General features: G+C 41.0%; 1 protein-coding gene and 1 long non-coding RNA gene across 4 annotated transcripts; one reads left to right on the top strand and one right to left on the bottom strand.

The window, feature by feature from the left end:
- Positions 1 to 1,984: 1,984 nt before the first annotated feature.
- On the top strand, positions 1,985 to 11,930 carry LOC142062321 (interleukin-9 receptor-like). Its single transcript, XM_075104518.1, has 8 exons — positions 1,985 to 3,095; positions 3,494 to 3,602; positions 4,912 to 5,105; positions 5,845 to 5,987; positions 6,321 to 6,495; positions 6,749 to 6,863; positions 7,902 to 7,986; positions 8,491 to 11,930. Exons 1-8 carry the CDS (start codon positions 3,017 to 3,019, stop codon positions 9,040 to 9,042), a joined length of 1,452 nt encoding a protein of 483 aa, XP_074960619.1. The 5' UTR covers positions 1,985 to 3,016; the 3' UTR covers positions 9,043 to 11,930.
- Positions 11,931 to 12,810: 880 nt separating this feature from the next.
- LOC142062320 (uncharacterized) lies at positions 12,811 to 18,932 on the bottom strand. Of its 3 annotated transcripts, XR_012662422.1 has the most exons (4): positions 18,767 to 18,932; positions 15,241 to 18,688; positions 14,041 to 14,202; positions 12,811 to 13,122 (listed from the first exon to the last, which is right to left on the bottom strand). It is a non-coding gene; the product is annotated as an uncharacterized LOC142062320 (long non-coding RNA). The 3 variants fall into 3 exon arrangements; XR_012662421.1 differs by having other exon boundaries at positions 15,241 to 18,923; XR_012662423.1 differs by having other exon boundaries at positions 14,041 to 14,199; positions 15,241 to 18,923.
- Between the last annotated feature and the right edge of the window lie 41 nt (positions 18,933 to 18,973).

The raw sequence follows: 18,973 nt of genomic DNA, 5'->3' as shown, positions 1-18,973 counted from the left end.
TTCCATGTAAGATACATATGGCTGGTGTGAAATTATTACTTAGCCCTTCCTTTGGTTAAACTAGAGAGATCTACTTGGCCTTTAGTTGTTCATTTCTGAAGAAAGTTATCCAGGATTAAATCATTCTTATAGCTCTTTTGAGAACTATTTTAATCTTTTCATCAACTTTTGTTTAAAGTGTGGATCCCAACAGAAGAAATGAACTAATAATGGCATTATGAATGCCACATGTAGCTGCAATAACATTTATTTTAATTGGTATGCACCCGCAGTCTCTGTGTTAGCTCCTCTAATTGCATCAGTGTACTGCAGAATCTAGTTCAGCCGGTTATGTGCTATTTTTCCAAATCATTTTCTGATAAGCCTTTTAGAATTCAGTGTTCCATGACCTACTTATGACTAACATTAATGGCTTCTAACACACAAATTTGCATTTAAACATACTGGTTTTTTTCCCAGGTGAGCTAGAGAGCCAAGAAATGTCTGACACATTTCAAACATTGCAGAACTGAACAAAGAACTGGATGGGGGGAAAGGAGGGAGTTTATCAAATTAGTAGCAATTACCTGGAATAATTGAGTCCTGCTTTTGTTATCTTGACCTCTGTTTGTTTGTGTGCCTGAACAAGTTCTTGTAAGCACATGTATAATTCTACTTAATGCAGCTCTCTATATTTCATATTTAGTCAGTCGTACTGTATTTATCACAGGGATCATACACAACTCTGATTAGAATGATAAGCAGGGGAGATTTCATGCCTCCCAGCCTCCCTCAGCTAAAATCAGCTAATGATGACATTTCCTCTTGACAACCCCCACTCTGAAGGAGGTCTGCAGCAAAACAGGATATTTACAAAAAACCCATAAATGAAGAGGTGGTGAAGTGGAAGCCAGAAAGGTTCCTTGTCTCTTGATCAATTTCTGATACATTATAATTATTTTACTACTTAATTCAGAAAAGGGACATCAGAAGCAGGCATAATTACAGGAAAGAGGTTGATATGTGGATGCTGCTGTCCAGCTTTGTGAAATCTGGGACTGGAAGGATACTCTTGGTCATGGAGTGCAGCTCCAGCTACTGTAGCCATCAGATCATTTAATACCTTCACTAAAACAATCCTCATCACTTGACATATCACAGTCCTTGATAAGCATAGGCTCTTTCTCACTCACCCCTATTCAAGACTACTTTAGACCCTTTGTTGGTTAGAAACCACGATCTTATTCTATAGCCTGCTTATACCCATTTGGTCTTCTGCTAATGCTGTACTTGGTGTCTCTCCTATCCTGACACTTCTCTCTCCCTTTCCCCCAACTTCTTCTGAAAGAGAGATCATAGCCCCTGGCAAATTTTGGTTGTTTTTTTCTTTTTTGCAATAACTAAGCCAAGCTCTTTCAAGACAGAACAGTCTCACAGCCTCTCATTACCTCAGCCCTAGAGTGGGTTTCCATACTGGACAAGCAGTACAGTGTTCCTCCAATATTTTTTTGAATTTTTGAAGTAACTGGGTCTTGTCTATACAAATTAGTGGCCTCTGTCTACAAGCACACTCCATGTTTTCTCGGTTCCAGGCTGTCATGGGCTCCTTAGATCAGCACACTACCTGAAAAGGTGCTGGGCTTGTTTGCTCCATTAAGGTAATAACAAATATTGCAAAGTGGAAGCACCTTAAAAAAACCCACCATATATTGCTGGGTAGATCAGGTCGGGATTCTTTATATTAAACTTTGTTTGCTGGAAAATGATCAAATCAGAAACTTTTTGTGAAAAAATTATCATTTTCAATGAAAGCTTCATGAGGAAATAATTCACAGAATGGAATTTATGGTTAATAACAGACCAAGTCCCGCATAACCTTGTAGAGAGCGAGCATTTCATACTGCAGAAGATACACTTGAAATATCCTTACACAACCCTTTGGTAAACTGGGGTAATGACTAGGCCCTAAGAATTCTGTATCCCTGGTGAGTGCTTTGACCAGGAGCATATCAGCTATACTCTCTGTTTCTGTCTTTTGGAGTTTTCTTTTATGGCAAGGAAATACTTATGGGAAGGAAGTATGATCCCAAGACCCACACTGTGAATGAGCAACTTGGTTATCTGCCTGGAATTGTAGCTTCTTATGTTTGTGTGTCTGAGAGAGAGAAAACTACAATAGGTCTTAGTTTTGTTCATATATGAAATGGGTGAATTTCTAAGACAAAAAATCTGTAGGCTAGAACACCCATTTTTATACCAGCTTTTGTACCTGACCTCAAATGCTTTCACACTAGCTCAGGATAACTCCAAGGTCTTGAAGAAAGGCTCCCTCAAAGGTTTTGTCACAACAGCAGGTCAAGCAATGTTCCTCTAGTGAAGAGAAAGGGGAGGTGCAGAAAACCAGTTACTCAACTCTCTCAGGTCAAAAAAGGACCATCATTTAAGGCAGGCTGCAGTGTTTGTGGTGTAGATGGCTTTCAGCAGGTGATCACTGCTGATGGCTTCTGTTGAAGCCTTGAATATACAGAAATTATGTCTGCTCAAGGAGGCCCCTGAGCTGCAAAAGTCTGGAGGCTGAGAATGTTCTTAGAGAAGAACATCTATGCTTCCTCTATTGCTATGGTTTCTCTAGGCATCTGGTTTTGGTTACTGTCAGAAATAGGGTACAGGGAAACATGAATATTTGTCCAACCCACTGTGGCTCTCTGCTGCTTCTAAATTGTCATAGACCAGATACCAAAAAATACAGGAAGAGGGAAAGATGGGACACCCCCCCACCCCTGATCAAATGGCAGAAATTACAGATTTCCGTTCAGGCAGCTGGTGCTTTAGATTCCTGTGCAAAGCACTATTTACTGCCATGAGAAGAACAGTTCCTGCAGAAGAAATGTTATAGCTGAGTTGGTGCCCTGACTAACAGAGTCAAGGTCAGCTCGTGTCAGGGCTGGCAGAAGCATGCAGCTAAAGATCCAACCTGCTGGTACAAATACTGACAAAACTGCTGCTAACAATTGTTGTATTTTAGATACTGTCTGGAATGGGAGGAGATGTGTGGCAGCTGGGCCTCCAGCTGTGCATTATTGCTGTGCTGCTCTTTGGTGGAGGAAGAGGGAGAGGTAAGAGGACATCTGGAATAGGTCCACTGTGGGAAGAGAGGCACACGCATGGCTCGTTTCTTACTCACAGACCCTAAAGTATGCAACACAAGACCTTGTGATTGCCCTTTCCCAGGTCCCAGTAACCAGTACAGTTGGCCAGCAATGCCAGGCCTAGGGAACTGAGCAAATACTGGATAAGCTGGGCAGCATAAAAACCAGCCACTGCCCAAGGTCCCTGCCCTAAGATACTACGCTCATCTCATGCAGTGAAGTGTGGTACAAGAGAGGAAGAACATTGTGAGGAAGGATAGATGAGGTATCAGTAAAGGAAGCACTAGCAAGTAATGCATTCGATGCACCAAGCAAGGCCTCATGAGATACTACACAAATGCTGCTTTGGTCTCCTTCCTCTGCAGAGTTCCCTGGCAGCCTGAACTGCCTGAATAACTACATGACTACTGTGAGCTGCATGTGGGCAGTGGAGGAGCCCGTGGGTGACGGACCTTTCCACCTGCATTTCACCAAGTAAGAGCTGCACCAAGAGCTGTCTGTGGCAGCCCCAGCCCTGGCATGGGCAGGGCAGCGCAGAGGAGCAGAGATGGGGCCTGGCTGTGGGCTTTGCACCCTCCACAGCAGGAGACCTGTGGCACAGCTAGCTCTGGCACCTCATTACCCCACACCTGGGCTGCCTTGGAAGCCGTCTGTCCATCCAGTGTCCCCTTCTGGCGGGGGCGTCTCAGCGCAGAGAGCCTTCCCATCAGAGCCTCCGCTCCCCATGATCTGGGGACTTCCAGAGCCCATCCTACATGAAGCTGCCTAATCAATTTCTAATAACTTCTTTTCTTGTGGCCTAGAAATTAAACCCCTAGTAGTTTAATCTAAATCAGTTAACATACATATACAAATGGATTTTGAAAGTCCAGCTTTAATGACAGATTCAGACCATTATGTCTAACAGAAGAAACCAGGTGAATAGTTTGTTAGGTGGTGGGCTAATAAGCATTCTGATACATTAGTTTGAGATGAATGAGTTTAGACTATGTAATAACATTTTTTTACTACTAATAACTAGTGAACTATTACATAAGGGTAGGCTGTACTGACATCAGAAGCCCCATATATTCTGGTAAGGTTAAGTCAAAAATAGCGTAACTCTTAATGATAACTGGATTTTAAATCTATTTTAAAAATGCCAAGCCGATAAACTGTGGTATCCCTGTTTGTTGTGGGGTCACATGCAACATGAAATCTTGCTAATAAATGGCTGCATTAGCTAGTTTAAAAATAGAAGACTGTTCTTTGGAGTTATTTCCCCAAGATTATGTTTTCTGCCATTCATCCTGTTATGCTGTGCTGAAGCTTGTGAATATTGGGGAAAAAACCAAACAAGCAGCCAACCTCTGACACGTTTTGCTGTCAGTACTGGTTTCTTTGTAGCGAAAGAGGCTTTATTGTACAACTCGTTAGCTCTGTGCTGTGCACTTGTAACTAACTGTCCACCCACTCCTAACTCCCTACACCAGCTGCTTTCCTGGCAGCAACAGGCAGCAGCCCTCTCACTTTCAGAGGGAGGAGGGGGCACATCCTGGGCACTGCGTGCAGCTCCTGGGAGGTTTGGTGCTCTCAGCAGTGAGGTTACAAAGGTGTCTCCATCCTCCCCCTTCAGCCCTGATGTCCAGCCAGCTTTAGCATTGCTTTCTCTGCTGCCTGTGCTAAAGAGGTTCATGTTCTTCCAGAATGTGGTGCTGTGCTAAGATGCCACCCGTCTTCCATAAACTGAAAAGCACTTAATCATATGACTTAAAAGAAACTTTCAGCCCTTTTATTTTTCTAGCCTATGGTCAAAGGGCCAGAATGCCAGCTGCAAACTGACTGCCAGGGAGAACATGCAGAATCAGTACCACTGCACAATCCATTTAGCCACCCAGATCATGGAAGCAGATGGTTATAGAGTCTCTCTCCAAGGCAACTTCTTTGGACGTAATCACGTGTACGTTACCTTTCCAGAGTACAATCCCCGCGAGCACAGTAAGTATGATCCAGGGCAAATGTGGGCTGAGGCTCTGCCTAACAGCTTTGGTGTAGGTCTGATGCTCTCTATCAAAGGGTGTCTCAAAGACAGCAAGTAAAATAATGGAAACAAGCCAGACTGCCCGGCCCTGGAGAGTGCACTATGTGGACTTCATCAGTAAGGATGTAGCCCCAGTGTCTCTCCATTCTGACTTTTCCAGGACTTGAGAGAGGGGTGGCTCTGGAGCACCTTTCAAGTATACTTCTTATCTGCATCATGTTTTCTTGTGCCATGGATAATGTACAATTGGATTGCCTCCGTAGTTGTTTTTTTGTTGGGTTTGGCGTTTTTTTGGGGGTTTTGATTTTCCATCCCCCTAAGAAATTAAGTCAAGAGTAAGTAATGGATCTAATTCAATGTCCCATGGCCTGGTACTTCAGAGAAATGCTCTAGTATTAGAAATCTCAGGGCCTGTCTATATTAGTGGTATGTTGGAATGGCAGAATGTGACATCTGGAGTGGTTCTTTGCTCGCAGGACTATCCACAGGGGCTATTTGAGTTATCATTAATTTAAGTCAGTTCTGTAGCTGTACTGATCTACCCTGTAAGCTAATTTGGTCTTCTGTTGGTCTTAATGTCACTCTTTAGACCCAGTATTATCTTCCAAGACTTTAGTCAGCCTAGTATCATGCATCTCCCTCTGTGGTGTTCATGTCCCAGATATTGTGGAAAAAAACCTACCTCTCTATTTGCAGTAAAATTTGATCCACCTTTGAACATCCAGAGCAACGTCACTGCCAGCAAGTGTCAGATATGGTGGAGTGTGCCTCTGCCTTGGTACCAGAATGAACTTCTTCAGTATGAGTTGCAGTATAAGGAGTACAACATGTCCTGGGAGGTAACTGGATGAAGCACACACTGATACTGCCTAGCCACTTGGGTGCAATGGCCTTGACACTCAGCTCAGGGCCTTCTGGCAACTGACTGTTTTAAGCTGGCCTTTCTTGTTTCCCACATCAAGGCTGAAAGATTTTATATAAAACATTAATACTGAAGATCAATAAATCTTCTTCTCCTGAACCCTGCATTCAGAAGTCATCTATCATGCAGGCTCTCTTCTTGCATCCAAGAAAAGGGGATTTGGAAAAGAAAAGGTTAAAAAAAAAAAGTATTTAAAAGACCATCCCTTTGCCTGGCCTTGTTAACAGAAATTCTTTGTAATACTTTGCAGAATGCGTTGAACAAGAAACCACCTAGCTCACTGCCACAGATACAAATTGAAGCCACAGAGCTTCGCAGTGGCATCACTTACGTTGCACGAGTTCGCTGCAAAGTTTCTGAAAGTGAGAATTCATACCACAGTCAGTGGAGCGAGTGGAGCCAGACAACAATGTTTCAAAGAGCAGGTACAAAGAATGTTGATTTACCCTAATTCATGTCTTTTCATGTCCATGGTCCAAAAAAAAGGAAGATACAAGGAAGATACCTGGTAAAATGAAGCTTTTCAAATCAGAGCTACCTCCCTTCAAGTTTTCATAGTCAAATCACTTTCCTTGACATCTTTGGCAGCCTGTTTCATTTTAATTGCTTGGATATTTGGGGTTCTATCTTGACTTGCAGACTTGTTATAAATTTTTTTTGCGCTGATTCTTTCCCTAGGTGTACCAAAACTGTCTGAAAAGACCCTAAATACCAGAACTATGCAGTTCTTGTTCATTCCCCTGAGTTTTGGCACTCTACTGTATTTATTTTGGAACTGCAAGCTTTCTTCAAGGTATGTTATAGTTTTTCATGAAGTTCCCCTTGATCTTTATAGCCTGAAGAGGGTAAACCAAGTGTTCTTATACTCCTTTTGCTACCTGTTTCTGCTGCACAGACTCAATAATTTTAAAAAGCTCTTTTGACAATCTTGGGACATGATGTGTTCCTAGGCTGATGATAGTTAATGACTCACTACCCAATCCTTAAGGAGACTGAAGTGTCTTATGGCACCCAAACTCAGCTAAAGCTCAAGGTTGAGGGTATCTTGGAGTTTAAGACATTTAAACCCATGGAAATTTTTATTAAGTTTCATGTAGATAAATTAAAAATATAAGTACGCAGCAATCTATAAAGGTAGTTAAACTGATGTCAATATTAAGCTACTTGTGACATGCCTGGAAGTAGTCAGTATGTAAAATACCAATATAGGCAAACTATACTAATTCAGATTCAGTGTGTTTTAGGTTCCGGGACCAAGTTGTACAGAGAAAAAAGTGTCCCTAGAACCTTGGTTCAACCATCCTCTGCAATTTTTTATGCTGGCAGAGCAAACATAAATCTCATACCTCTTCTTTTTCTGCCTTGGCATACATTATTATGCTCCATATACATGTTGCTCTTAGAGAAACAGAATACATTATGTCCATATGATAAAATATTTTTACATGGTAGATTCTAATAAAGGATGTCTGGCAGAATTTCTCTATCTAAATGTAATTAAACTAGAACTCTCTAAAACACTCCTAGAAACAGTGGTTTAGATTAAATAAGTTGCTAAACAAATGCATAAATAGCTCAGTGCACATAATGAATAATTGACTAGTATTGAGTTTGCAGCATTTAACATTCCTCAGAAATTTTTAAGACTAGAAACATTAAATGCATGCACAGGAGGCAGACAATTGCTTGAGATGTCAGAAACCATGTGAAATGGGCTTCTCATGCAATCTTTCTAACATAAGTGTGGGGCTTTCATCTAATCAGAGTGCCGTATCATCGAGACAGAACACAGAATAATTGTCTGGGTTTAAGTGTTGTTTTCTCACTTCAGGGCAAAAAGCCTCTCCTGCTTTAACACTCCTACACCAGCTGCTTTCTTTCAGCCACTCTATAATCTGCACAATGGGAATTTTAAGGTAAGAAATAAGTTTCGTTTCTTTCTTATGACCCTCAGTTCGGGGTGGGGGAAATTTTTTTTTCCCCTGGGATTAATCATTCTAGCTCCTGAGCAGAGTTACTGACACATGGTTCTGGTCTTCCTGGGAGTTTATAGTTTCTCAGTTTCCTGCCTCCAAATGCTAGCTATACCACCAGAGCTTCTGTCCAGCTTCTCTCTCCTTAGAAATAATCCCCCTCCAGTCACTCACTCCCTATCCATGCTGAACATGAAAGGTACATGTCTTTGCAAAGCCAAAGCAATACAAGCAGCTTCCAGTATATTCTGGAGGTGAAATCTTGAAAATTTCTTGAGAAACCTTGTGAAATCAGCAGCTAAATTCTCTACCCTATTACTCTAAGTTTGCCCAGTGGATTTGCACTAAACCTCTGGATTATTGTGCCAAAGCCATATAGAAAGAACAGTTATTTTTCAAATTCAAACTCTAAGCAAAGTATCCTGAACATATTGATCTTTTCACTAGGACTGGGTTGGACCTAATGAGGCTTGTAGCCAGCTCAGAAGAGAAGCCGTCAGCAACTCAAAGAAAGTGACTGCAGATGGAGTTTCTGATCTAAACACCCAAGAACTCATTTCTCAGATCTCCTTGAAACCTATGGAAAGCACAAATCTGGTTGCTGCAGAAGGAAACTTGGTATTTGCCTCAGGTCCAAGCCAGCAGTATGTCCCCAGCAAATATGTAAGAGCAGAAGAGATAGAAGCGAGGCTGGGACCATTGTTTGCACAAAATCATGCTGATGATACAGCTGGCCCGAAAATCTCTGGAATAATTAAAGCCAACCTTGACAGCCCTAGCATGGGAAGGAATTATCCCTCTCACTTACAGCATGGAAAGGGTGACTTCTTTATGCTTCAGGAATCTTTGGAGATAGCAAATGTGTCCTTCAGTAGTAGCGACTATTGTACCTTATGTGACAATGATACCATAGGAGGTTTGATTCCTGCTGAACCACTGAAGCTCTCCAATGGTAATAGTCTTGTCAAACATCAGAATGATCAAAGTGGCCTTCCCTGAGAAATACTGCCCGCAAAGATCTTTGTGCTGTCTTCTCGCCTCCCAGCATTTTTTTCCCAAGTGGTTTAAATGGTGACTGTGCAGACAACTACAAATATGTATCATTTTTAGGTATATCCTTAATTTCTGTACTTCAAAAGAATATTGTGACCAACTCCTCTGGCTAGCAAATACTACCCCTACAGGCGTGGCAAGGCCTGACTCTAGCAACATCTGCTGTCTCAGGAGACGCATGACTATGCCCTTCCCTAAATTAACCTCCTGGCAGCAGCAGAAGTCCAGCAACCCCCTAATCTAAGGAAGCAGCAGCAGACCTGCTGTTTTTCCTCAGAGCTATTGAAATTGTGTGCCTCTCCGTGCCCTGCAAGATGATGCTTTCCAAATCTCCTTGTGAGACAACAGCACTGCACTGCTTTCAGTAGATAGTTCTTTCCTCAGTGCAAATCAGATTAACACAACATTTACTCTATCCTGAACATTAGCACCTGCTGGACTGAGAAGAAGTAATATTCACAGTGTGCTGACCCATGATTTAAACTCCATCATTATTTTAAAACTATTTATGATTCTTCATAAAACCAGGATAAATAATTTTTGCTAAAGAGGGTAATTTTGCTTCTTAATATGATATTGAGGACTTCACGTGGTTCTTGATTTCATCAGAATTTATAATTGCCCTCTTTAAAGGTAATCAGGCAGTGAGCCTTGTTCTTTATTATCTGGAATGGCTGTAACTTTTTATTTTGCAGTAACTAAGCCCCACGTACTGCTTTGGTTTTAACAAAAATTTATTCCAAGGATAAGTGGCTGGGCTGATCTAATGGATAAAGGTGAAAAGTAAGGATAGCACAAATGAGGTTTATTCACTCACAAGGCAGGCCAGGCCGACTGCCTCTCCAGGGTTTTAATTATTTCTCCAGAACTGATGAGTCCTTTACCTATCTGCTCAACAGGTACAGCCTTCCTGAGCCAAATCTCTGGAGGTTTACTTTCTGCCCTAGACACAGAGAATCCCATATATGATTGGTTTACCCACCAAGGAGATTCCTGGATTCTTAGTTACATCTCCTAGATTTAACGGGCTCAACACTTTTAGCAAACGTACTGAGATGTGTACACATGCATCTACACTAGCTGGCACATGCACACACGCAGTCACACACACTCATTCCCTCCTCTTTGCAAGTGCTTCCCTTGTCTCTCTGGTGACTGTTAGCACTGATTTTTTCTTTTTTGACAATGCAAAGAAAGATTTCAGCTGTAAGTAACAAAGTAGATCAAGACACCCTTCCCAAAAATGGGTGCTAAGCCAGAGTACTGTTGTGGGAAGTCTTCATCTGTGAGAAAAGCAGCAACAGAATGAGGGGTTCACATCCAACCTGTGTGACAGCCATGGGAGGTGCCAGAATCAATTTGTTTTCAGTGTTGTAAACAAAGGGCTTTTCTGATATCTAAAAAATTAATCCCCTTTCTGGTCCTTTGTGCTTTTTATAGTTTTTACAAAACTATATTCAAGGGTGCTTTTTATACTGCACCACAATCTAATGGCAGGAGAAGAATGTGATGTTACTGTCATTAACTGTTGCTATAACTTCCTCTGGAGAAGAAAATCTGTAAAACAAGATCACATACATGAAGGATTTTGGTGATCCCAAGGTTTTAGACGTCCAGTGTGGCTTGATGTAATGTCCTCAATTTCAAATCTTTTGAACCAGAGGGATGCTTCCTGCAATTGTCAGATCAATTGTGCCTTAAATCTCTCATATCTTGACAGCCTTTGCTTATGAACATGTCTGCATAGAAATTGAACGAGTTTCATAAAATCTTGTTCAGTTAGCAAGGTATTCTGTACTCGTAATATTAGCAAAAGGAGAATGGGAACAATTATATTCAGAAATAAGTAAGGAGCAGCAGGTCAGGCTATGGAAGGGAGAGCACAAAACTTAATGAGACAGAGAAGCAAAAGGAAATAGAAAGACTGATTGTAGTAGGAAATTACTTGAGAGAAATTAAAAGTTAAAGATGCTGCTGCCTGTGCCCATCAAGCCAGGACAGGAAGACTATAAGAACGGAGTTTGGAAATTATGACGGGCTGGTGGTTAAAGGGCTGAAATGATATCGCAGCATCAGCAGTTCTCCAGGTGAAATTCAAATAACTTTGAACTGCTTCTGCTTTTATGCAGCTGCTTATAAAATGGGAAAAGTGCAAAAACGAGAGGTACCATAGAAAATGTTAGTTGTTGTAGCTAGGGAAAAAAGAACAAAATACCTCTCCTTTACAATTAGGTCTTTGGAACAATCAAAGCCTCAATTTTATTCAGCCAACAAAAAAATACATTTTTTTCTAGAAAAGCAGTGTATAAAACCCCATTTTTCTGTCCTTTTGCATTGCGTTTTTTTGTTTGGTTTGGGGTTTTGATATTTGGGGGGTTTTGTTTGGGTTTTTTTGTGTCATGTTTGAGACTGGTATTAGGTTCAAGCTATGGTTTTTCGCAGATTCTCCCAGAATCTCTGATTTATTCTAAGGCTCAGGTTAGCCTCTAAGTGTGATATATATCCTTCCAGTGGAAGATAGAGAACTATCATCTAGCAAAGAGACGTAATGTGGGTTCTGGTCAAGCCTTCAAGCCTTTGAAGCCTTTCATTTCCTGGGGCTTTGGAGTGCATTATATGTATATCATGTGCAACCAGAACAAAGTGGCCGGTATTTTCCCCTTTCTTTTATTCCTGTTGAGTTTTGCCAGAGGAAACAATTTCAGAAGATATTTAAGTAATGCTTGTAAGCCACTAAGGCATTGCAAATGTTCTGTGACAAAGATATTCGTTTAGTTGTGGGTTTGTTGTTTGGTTTGGTTTGGTTTTTTTCCCCTTAAAGTGAATAAAGTGAAAGAACTAACACGGTATGATTATTTAGAAGTAACTAAGAGCAATTAATGCAAACTTTGCTTTTTCAGAAGTTACTCTCTGAGAGCTTTGGAAAGAACTTTAGAAGGCATTGAGTATATGAATCATTAGTAAAAATTGGTTTGAAAACATCATAGAAGTAGGAGAGAGAAGAACTAAATGCTCTACCTAGTTTGCAGACCAAAGCACTAAGCCACTGCTGATACCACAATCAACAGAAAAAGGGCTAAGAAGGCTCCTGTATGAAGATGTATTTTACAGCTCATAAAGCCAAGGGCAACCAGCATGGTGAGCTAGCCCATGGTGTCTAGCATGTGAGCACCAGTATAGTTCTGCTACTGCCCACCCAACAGCTATACCTCTGGTGAAGTATTGGTGTTCCCAGTAAGTGATAGAAGCTGTATCTCTGTCAGACATTCTGCTGTTTAGTCATCTGCATGCTCATTTCAAGAGGGGTAAGAAGATCAGCCTGCATGTTTCTCAACAGTATAGGTATCACAGCACTGACACAAACTCATTTTGAAAGATCAGCAAACAAGTCACAAACATTAAGACACAGCACTCCACTTGTTGTGCCCTCTCAGTTAGGATGACTTGTCTTCACAGTGTGGCTTCAAAAGCATCAAAGCAAAAGGCAAGTGTCAAATAATGGTGTTCACCGTGCTGAAACATTGCCTGCAGCCATGGGCTGCAGGGCTCAAGATCACTGATCTGCCAACTCCTGCTCAAAGGTGCAGAAGCCTAGCCTGTGAAAGCAACCTTTTTTTCCAGAGACTGCCATTAGTCAATGGCCAAATAAAGCCATAAATCTTTTCCTGGTTAAGTAAGCAGATAGGAGGAGAGTGATTCCAGAGACAAGAGAAACAAGCTTGCTCTTTTTAGTTTACTTTTCTTAAATTTAATCGTTGTATAAGAAAAAGGACAGAGAATGCTGGTTAGACTGGGAGCAGCACCATCTTACAACCTGCCCAGTGTGAACTCTGTCTGTTACAGCTCCACAGCCCTATCGCTCCATCTTTCCTGTATTGCTGTGCTCCTGTGAGTCATGAATCTTGTGCTGCAGAAGTCTTTCTCTATCATCACAGGCCTTTCCAGACAGGCACAACCATCTGTGTCTCCCAGCTTCCCTCAGAAGAGTGTATGCTCTTCCGCAAAGCCATCCACATATTCCGTCATCTACCCAGTAAAAACACCAAAAATTAAAAATAGTTGGTTTAATCTTCAGTAATTTAATCTAATCTGCAGATCTGTTTCTGCTAGAGGCACAGCAGTTCTGAAGACAAGAGGCGCTAATCAAGTACAGATCTGTTTAGATCTCAGTTCTAAAGCAAGAACAGTAATATTTTATGACATACATATTTATGTACTGGTGATCATAATTGCAAAAGAGGAGGGGATGTTCTTTTTATGCTAGGAAAGGGAATGAACACACAGAGGGGTTGGTTTGTTTTTAACAATGTGCAAACCAAAGATTAAGTTGCAACACAAAACTACAGCACTTGGATTGCTTCTTCCTTGATGGTCATGGAGCCAAATTAATTGACAAAATTCTAGTGTCAAACCTTATCAGTTATGGGCTGGTGAACAGATTGATTTGATCAACATACTTCCTATTGTCAGTGCATATTGGAGTGCAGCACAGAAACTGCTGTGACAGCATCAGCTCTAGATATCATGTGCATGTACAATGGCCCAGTATTGTGCAGTATTTACCTCTGTCTAGAAGTAGTATATTTATATTTGTACGGTACTGCAGGCTCAGCACAAGCTGATTCACGCGAAGCCTAATATAGGCAGTGCCAGAGTGCAGAAGTAACAGTCATTACAGTCTAAATGCAAGTAATGAGTTGTCTTTTGTATTATCTTTTTCTAACATGTTCTGCCAAATGCTGAAAAAGTTGTAAGCCTTAGGCAAGTCTAAACAAAGCATTAGTTTGAGAAAGGAATCAGGATGTCAATGTGGACAGCTCAGTGGAGACTTTTCATAACATACTTCTACATTCAAAAACAGAAAATAGATGTATTCAGAATGAGATTCACAGTATTAGAGAAAAAAATAAGAATGCTTTCACATAAATCTTTAGCATGCCTCACCTGGTTTCAGTATGCAGAACTGGTTACCCCATCTTTGTAATGAGATTACGGTTTCCAATAGCTTGCACAGTGGTTCCCACAGCTCAATATATCGCAGTAAGAGGTGCACCAGTGCCAAACACATAGGTAATACAACTTTTTGACTCCAAATACTGGTTTCTTCTTTATACAGTTAAAAATCGTATATTTGTGATCCATTTAAAGGCAACTGTCCCCTCCCATCACCTTCCCTTACCTCCATGCTCTAAAATCTGCACTGCTGCTGCCACCAAACTGAGGGGTTTTTTTTTTTGTCTGCTGGAGATAAAGATAAAGTTAGTTATTTAATCAGCATTCTGTGGGAGGAAGAAGACAAGATGCATTCTTCCCTGGCTGGGAAATCTTGGACCAGCTCTGAGCAAATAAATGCAGTTAGCTTAGCAATATTTCTGGGGATAGATAGTCCAGGGATATAGAAGTCACCTGCCAGTCTGAATGGAACTTGTGTACATCAACTGAGGAGAAGTCTAGGGTTTGTTCATAATATGCCTATCTCAGATCTTCTGATGTTTGTTATAGTCAAAGTTTTCACATTGCTGCAATATAGTTACTTGCACGTGCAAACTGTGTATTAAAAATTAGTTTAGCTCTCTGGATCTAATAGCCAGAGTGCTATATGTGATTTTGCACCTGCACAGTCAGTTACAGAAATGCTTTCCATAGCCATAGGATTCAGAGATGTCAGTGAGAACCCAGCTGGCATACATGTCTGTAAAGGGAATTGCTGTGTGTAGTCTGTCTTAGTGTCATGGTCTAAAGTGCACCTATAGGCCTTAACTGGCCTGACCAGCCTCACCTGGGACTCCCACCCACATCCTCTTCCCCAGGGCCTGGAAGCTCCATTTAACCTCCATTTAGGCCTGACTGACATCATTTGCCTTCAGTTCTGCCTCCGCACCATTTCCTGGATGGCCTCTGGACCTCGGCTTTAGGTAGGTTATATTTTGGATGGACCCCTTGGGTGGATGTTGTAGTTTGTCTCCAGTCCCCTCTCTACCCCTGACTCCTGGATGGATGCTGGACCGATGTTGTAGCCTTGTTTCTAGCCCTACCTCCTAAAGAGACCTTGGACCTACGTTAGAGCTTTTTCTGCAGCCCCACCTGCATCCCTGTTGCTCCTGGTCTCCCCGGCTGGTCCCTGGACCTGGTTCATCATCTCACCTTGTCTGGAGTGCCAATGGACGTTGTTTCCAGCACTTTCTTCAGACCTTGCGGAACTGCCCTCTGGGTGGTGAGGGGCTGCCCCCGCCGAGGGCGCCTCGGCTCGCAGCATGTCATTGCCACCTGCTGGAAGAGCCCCGCTCTCACGGGCTTCCTGCCTGCAAAGCAGGGCATTGAGGTCCCTCTAGCGTCTCTAAAATGTGTCTGTTCGTCCACTCTAATCTACTAAATTACTTCTACATTTTCCCTCAGCTTGCTACTTAAATGTCTGTCACCTGGTGGATAGCAGAGATACACAGAATTCTTAAAAAAAATCACCATTGTAATTCACTCAGCAGGGTAGGGGAGGTTGCAGTCAACTATCTTACCCAAAACAATGCATTATTTTCTCTAGGAAAGGAGTTCTTCCTTTCATCTGTATTTTTCTGCGATACTGTATATTCAAAAAAAATCTGATCAACTATGTTCAGGAAACTAACTAAGGCTGCACTAGGTGCTGGAAGAGAAGAGGCGTGACTGCTTTTACACACCAGTAAGAAACACAAAGGGGTAGAGAATGACAGGTTTAGAAGTTTAAATGTGGTCACTGTGTAAACTTCAACTTAATCATAAACCACCATATACTAAGTATGTAGGTCAGAAAGATTCACAGACCGTCTTCCATAAATTAAGATTAGACTTAATGTAGATGAATGTTCCTGATCAAACACAGAAATGAGGTTCTCAAAACACTTAGCACTAAAAGTAGCTGGAGCAAAACATCCAAGCAGCTTCAAAAGGTGTATCAGTGTATGAAGGGAATTCTACTGCCACATTCACTTTTGGGGACCATGGAAATGGGATTTAAATTATGCTTAAAATAGGATCACTAGAGTCAGAGACAGAAAGCGAAAACTATTTTAGACATGTAATTTAATTGTCTAGATTTTACAAGTGCCAAAGAGTTCTCTCTTCTGTTACTGTTATTGCTGAAAGGCTACATCAGTTACACCTGCTTTGTGAATTATGTTTACACTACTGCTGTTACTTCTGTTGGTTTAATTTTTCCCCTGCATTTTGTGTAGAAGCACCCTCTTATGGTAATTCTATTTATATGGATTGCTGCAGACTTTATTTTCCAAAGTTAATTTTTTAAAAATAAAACTGCATTTGAAAAGTAACAGGTTATGTTAACATAGTCTCCACAGCTTCTACTTCTTGCACTGTGAAATGCAAAGACATGTACCACATAGCAAAAATGCTACAGCAGAAATTAACTGCAGCTGTAAAGCACTGGTTTACTTTTTTGACAGAAGCAATGGTTTGGGCATACCTAAAACTAGAGTCTCAATTTGAGAGGTCATATGACAGAAGGTTAGCAGCCAGGACTGCAGAGGAATATATTTGCATTTGAATTTGGTTATTGGAACCAAATTTCCAATATCCAATTCTTGGAAAATTAGAAAGACGTATTCTGGGTGATGCTGTTGAGGTATATACCTGGCAGAGTGCGAAGGTACTTGTAACTTCAATAGGCAAAAGCATAAACTCCTCTTATCAAGAAAGGGTAGGCAGAAGATGTGTTGTATTATTTTTTAATTTTTTTAAATAAACTGGGATCATGGAAAGTAAAGACTTCTGGGAAAACATTAATGCCAAATTATGATAAGGAAAGGAGAAGAAACTCTGCCAAGTAGCAACAAGCTTTTGTGTAGCTTAGATAGGTCATTAATACTGTAACAGTATTACATTAATACTGTAACAGTGTTTGTGGCTACTGAGTGTTTTGTTGCTCTGCTGTTTTTCACATACGTGGGTCCAAACAGATCCTCCTGGCCAAAAGGCGGCTTCTTTTCCATTTGACCTGGCAAAATTTTTCTCTCATCTGTTCACAGTTTTGGTTCTAGACAGTATCATAATTGTCCACACAGCTGACTGAACAGTCAGATTTATGTTTGTTTATGTCCTTGCATATTTTATAAGGCTCAAAAAGTATCAGGCTTGTTGCAGAACTAGTGAAGTTTATGGATCACAGAGAGCAAAATTCACAGCTATTTCAAATGTTACACAGCTGAGAGCTGTGACCACAAAGAAAAGGAAAGAATGAAGAAGGGCAGACTCATAATAATATTACATGACTACCCAATTAAGCTGTATGTGTCAAGACTGTTCTGTTCATAGTCACTTCTTGTTCCAGTAGGGCTAACTTAGGCAGACATCATATTTTGCTTCATTTGTATCCCTGCTTATCTGAGCCATATATATGTATCTCACCATATACGAGCTGAGGCAAACACAAATCGGGCAACAGCATCACTACAGGTGATTGTCTCCATTCTGCTGCTTAACGCCAAAGTAAACTGTAGCTTTTTCCTTTATAGAAAAACAAAGAATGGTGCCTTCAGAACAGAGGTAGTAAAGCACACAATAGCATCTAAAGCTGATCCACGAAATACCAGTATATCATACCAATTAAAGCCTTTCAGCATGGAAAGCACTCATTGATGCTGTAAAGAAAATTTTGCTGCATCATCCTTTCAGATGACAACAATGCTGCAGAGTCCAATGGCTTTATCTTGCAGAGGTTAGGGTACAGACCTGCTGGAAAACTTGACCAGTAGAGATCTTTATCTCTTGCTCAGGTGAAAACAAACTGAGAAACGAAAATTAAATAGAAAAGGGGGCAACAACAAAATCTACAAATTTGTCAGCAGTTGGAGGAAAAGGAAGAGTAGAGGCCCATTACTGAGCAGGAAAAGGAGTGAATAATAGATTATGTGTAATGGATTGAAGGCTACAGCACCCTCTTGTTTCAGTAGAACAATATAGTTTAACAATGAAGATAATTAATATGATTCATTTTAACAAGATTATAGTAGCACACAAAATTTTAGTTAAACCCCTTAATAAGTGTGTTAAATTCTGCAGGGCTATTTAAGATGACATTAAGAAGACATCTCAGAGCCAGGAAGATGCAATTTGCCCTAAGGTATTTTTTGCAAAAGCGCAAAAAACCCACCACCCCAAGCAGACCATAAACAACTACCTGATGCAGTCTCTGCAATGTTGAAATTCCATAAAGCATAAAGGATTGCACTTTGAAAGAGAAAGCAAATGCATTAATATAAACTGAGGAATAATAGGTACTAGCAATATCTTGAAATAGGATGTGACAGCTGCAGTGCACCATAATAATGAATAAATAATGAAATGAAAAATAATAATGAAAAAATAATGAAATAACAGTGAGAAGTTACTGCAAACAGCCAAATACTATTATAGCACATAATAAGAGACGTGATTTGAGAACGGTAGCAAGTACTTATTCCATTCTACTTGTAACAAATGAGGCTGCAGCTGAATAGTATATCCAAGTCTAGGCATGATACGTTCAGGAAGATGTGAATCAGTTGGAAAGAATCCAGGGAAGAAAACATTGCCTATGAGATGCCAAGAATTTGGATACAGCCTGAAAAAGAGTGAAGGTATATTTTAAAAGAAACAAACAAACAAACAAAACCCAAAACCCCACACACCCTCCACTCACGTGCCCAACCTATTAGAAGATTATGATCAGTTGTTCTACTTGTCTGCTGAAGAAAAGGAAGAGAAAATCATCATACAGGAAAGTTGATTTAGGCTGGCTGTGGCCAAAAAAAAATCTCTCTAAAGAAAGTAGTTCAACACTGGGACACTGCGGCTGCCCTGCCCCCCGCCCCCCCCCCCCCCCCCGAAACTAAATATCTGTATCTCG

Source organism: Phalacrocorax aristotelis, chromosome 10, assembly GCF_949628215.1.
Source record: "Phalacrocorax aristotelis chromosome 10, bGulAri2.1, whole genome shotgun sequence".
Lineage (NCBI taxonomy): Eukaryota > Metazoa > Chordata > Aves > Suliformes > Phalacrocoracidae > Phalacrocorax > Phalacrocorax aristotelis.
The sequence above is the reverse complement of the archived record's forward strand: the minus strand, read 5'-3'. Positions and strand labels throughout refer to the sequence as shown.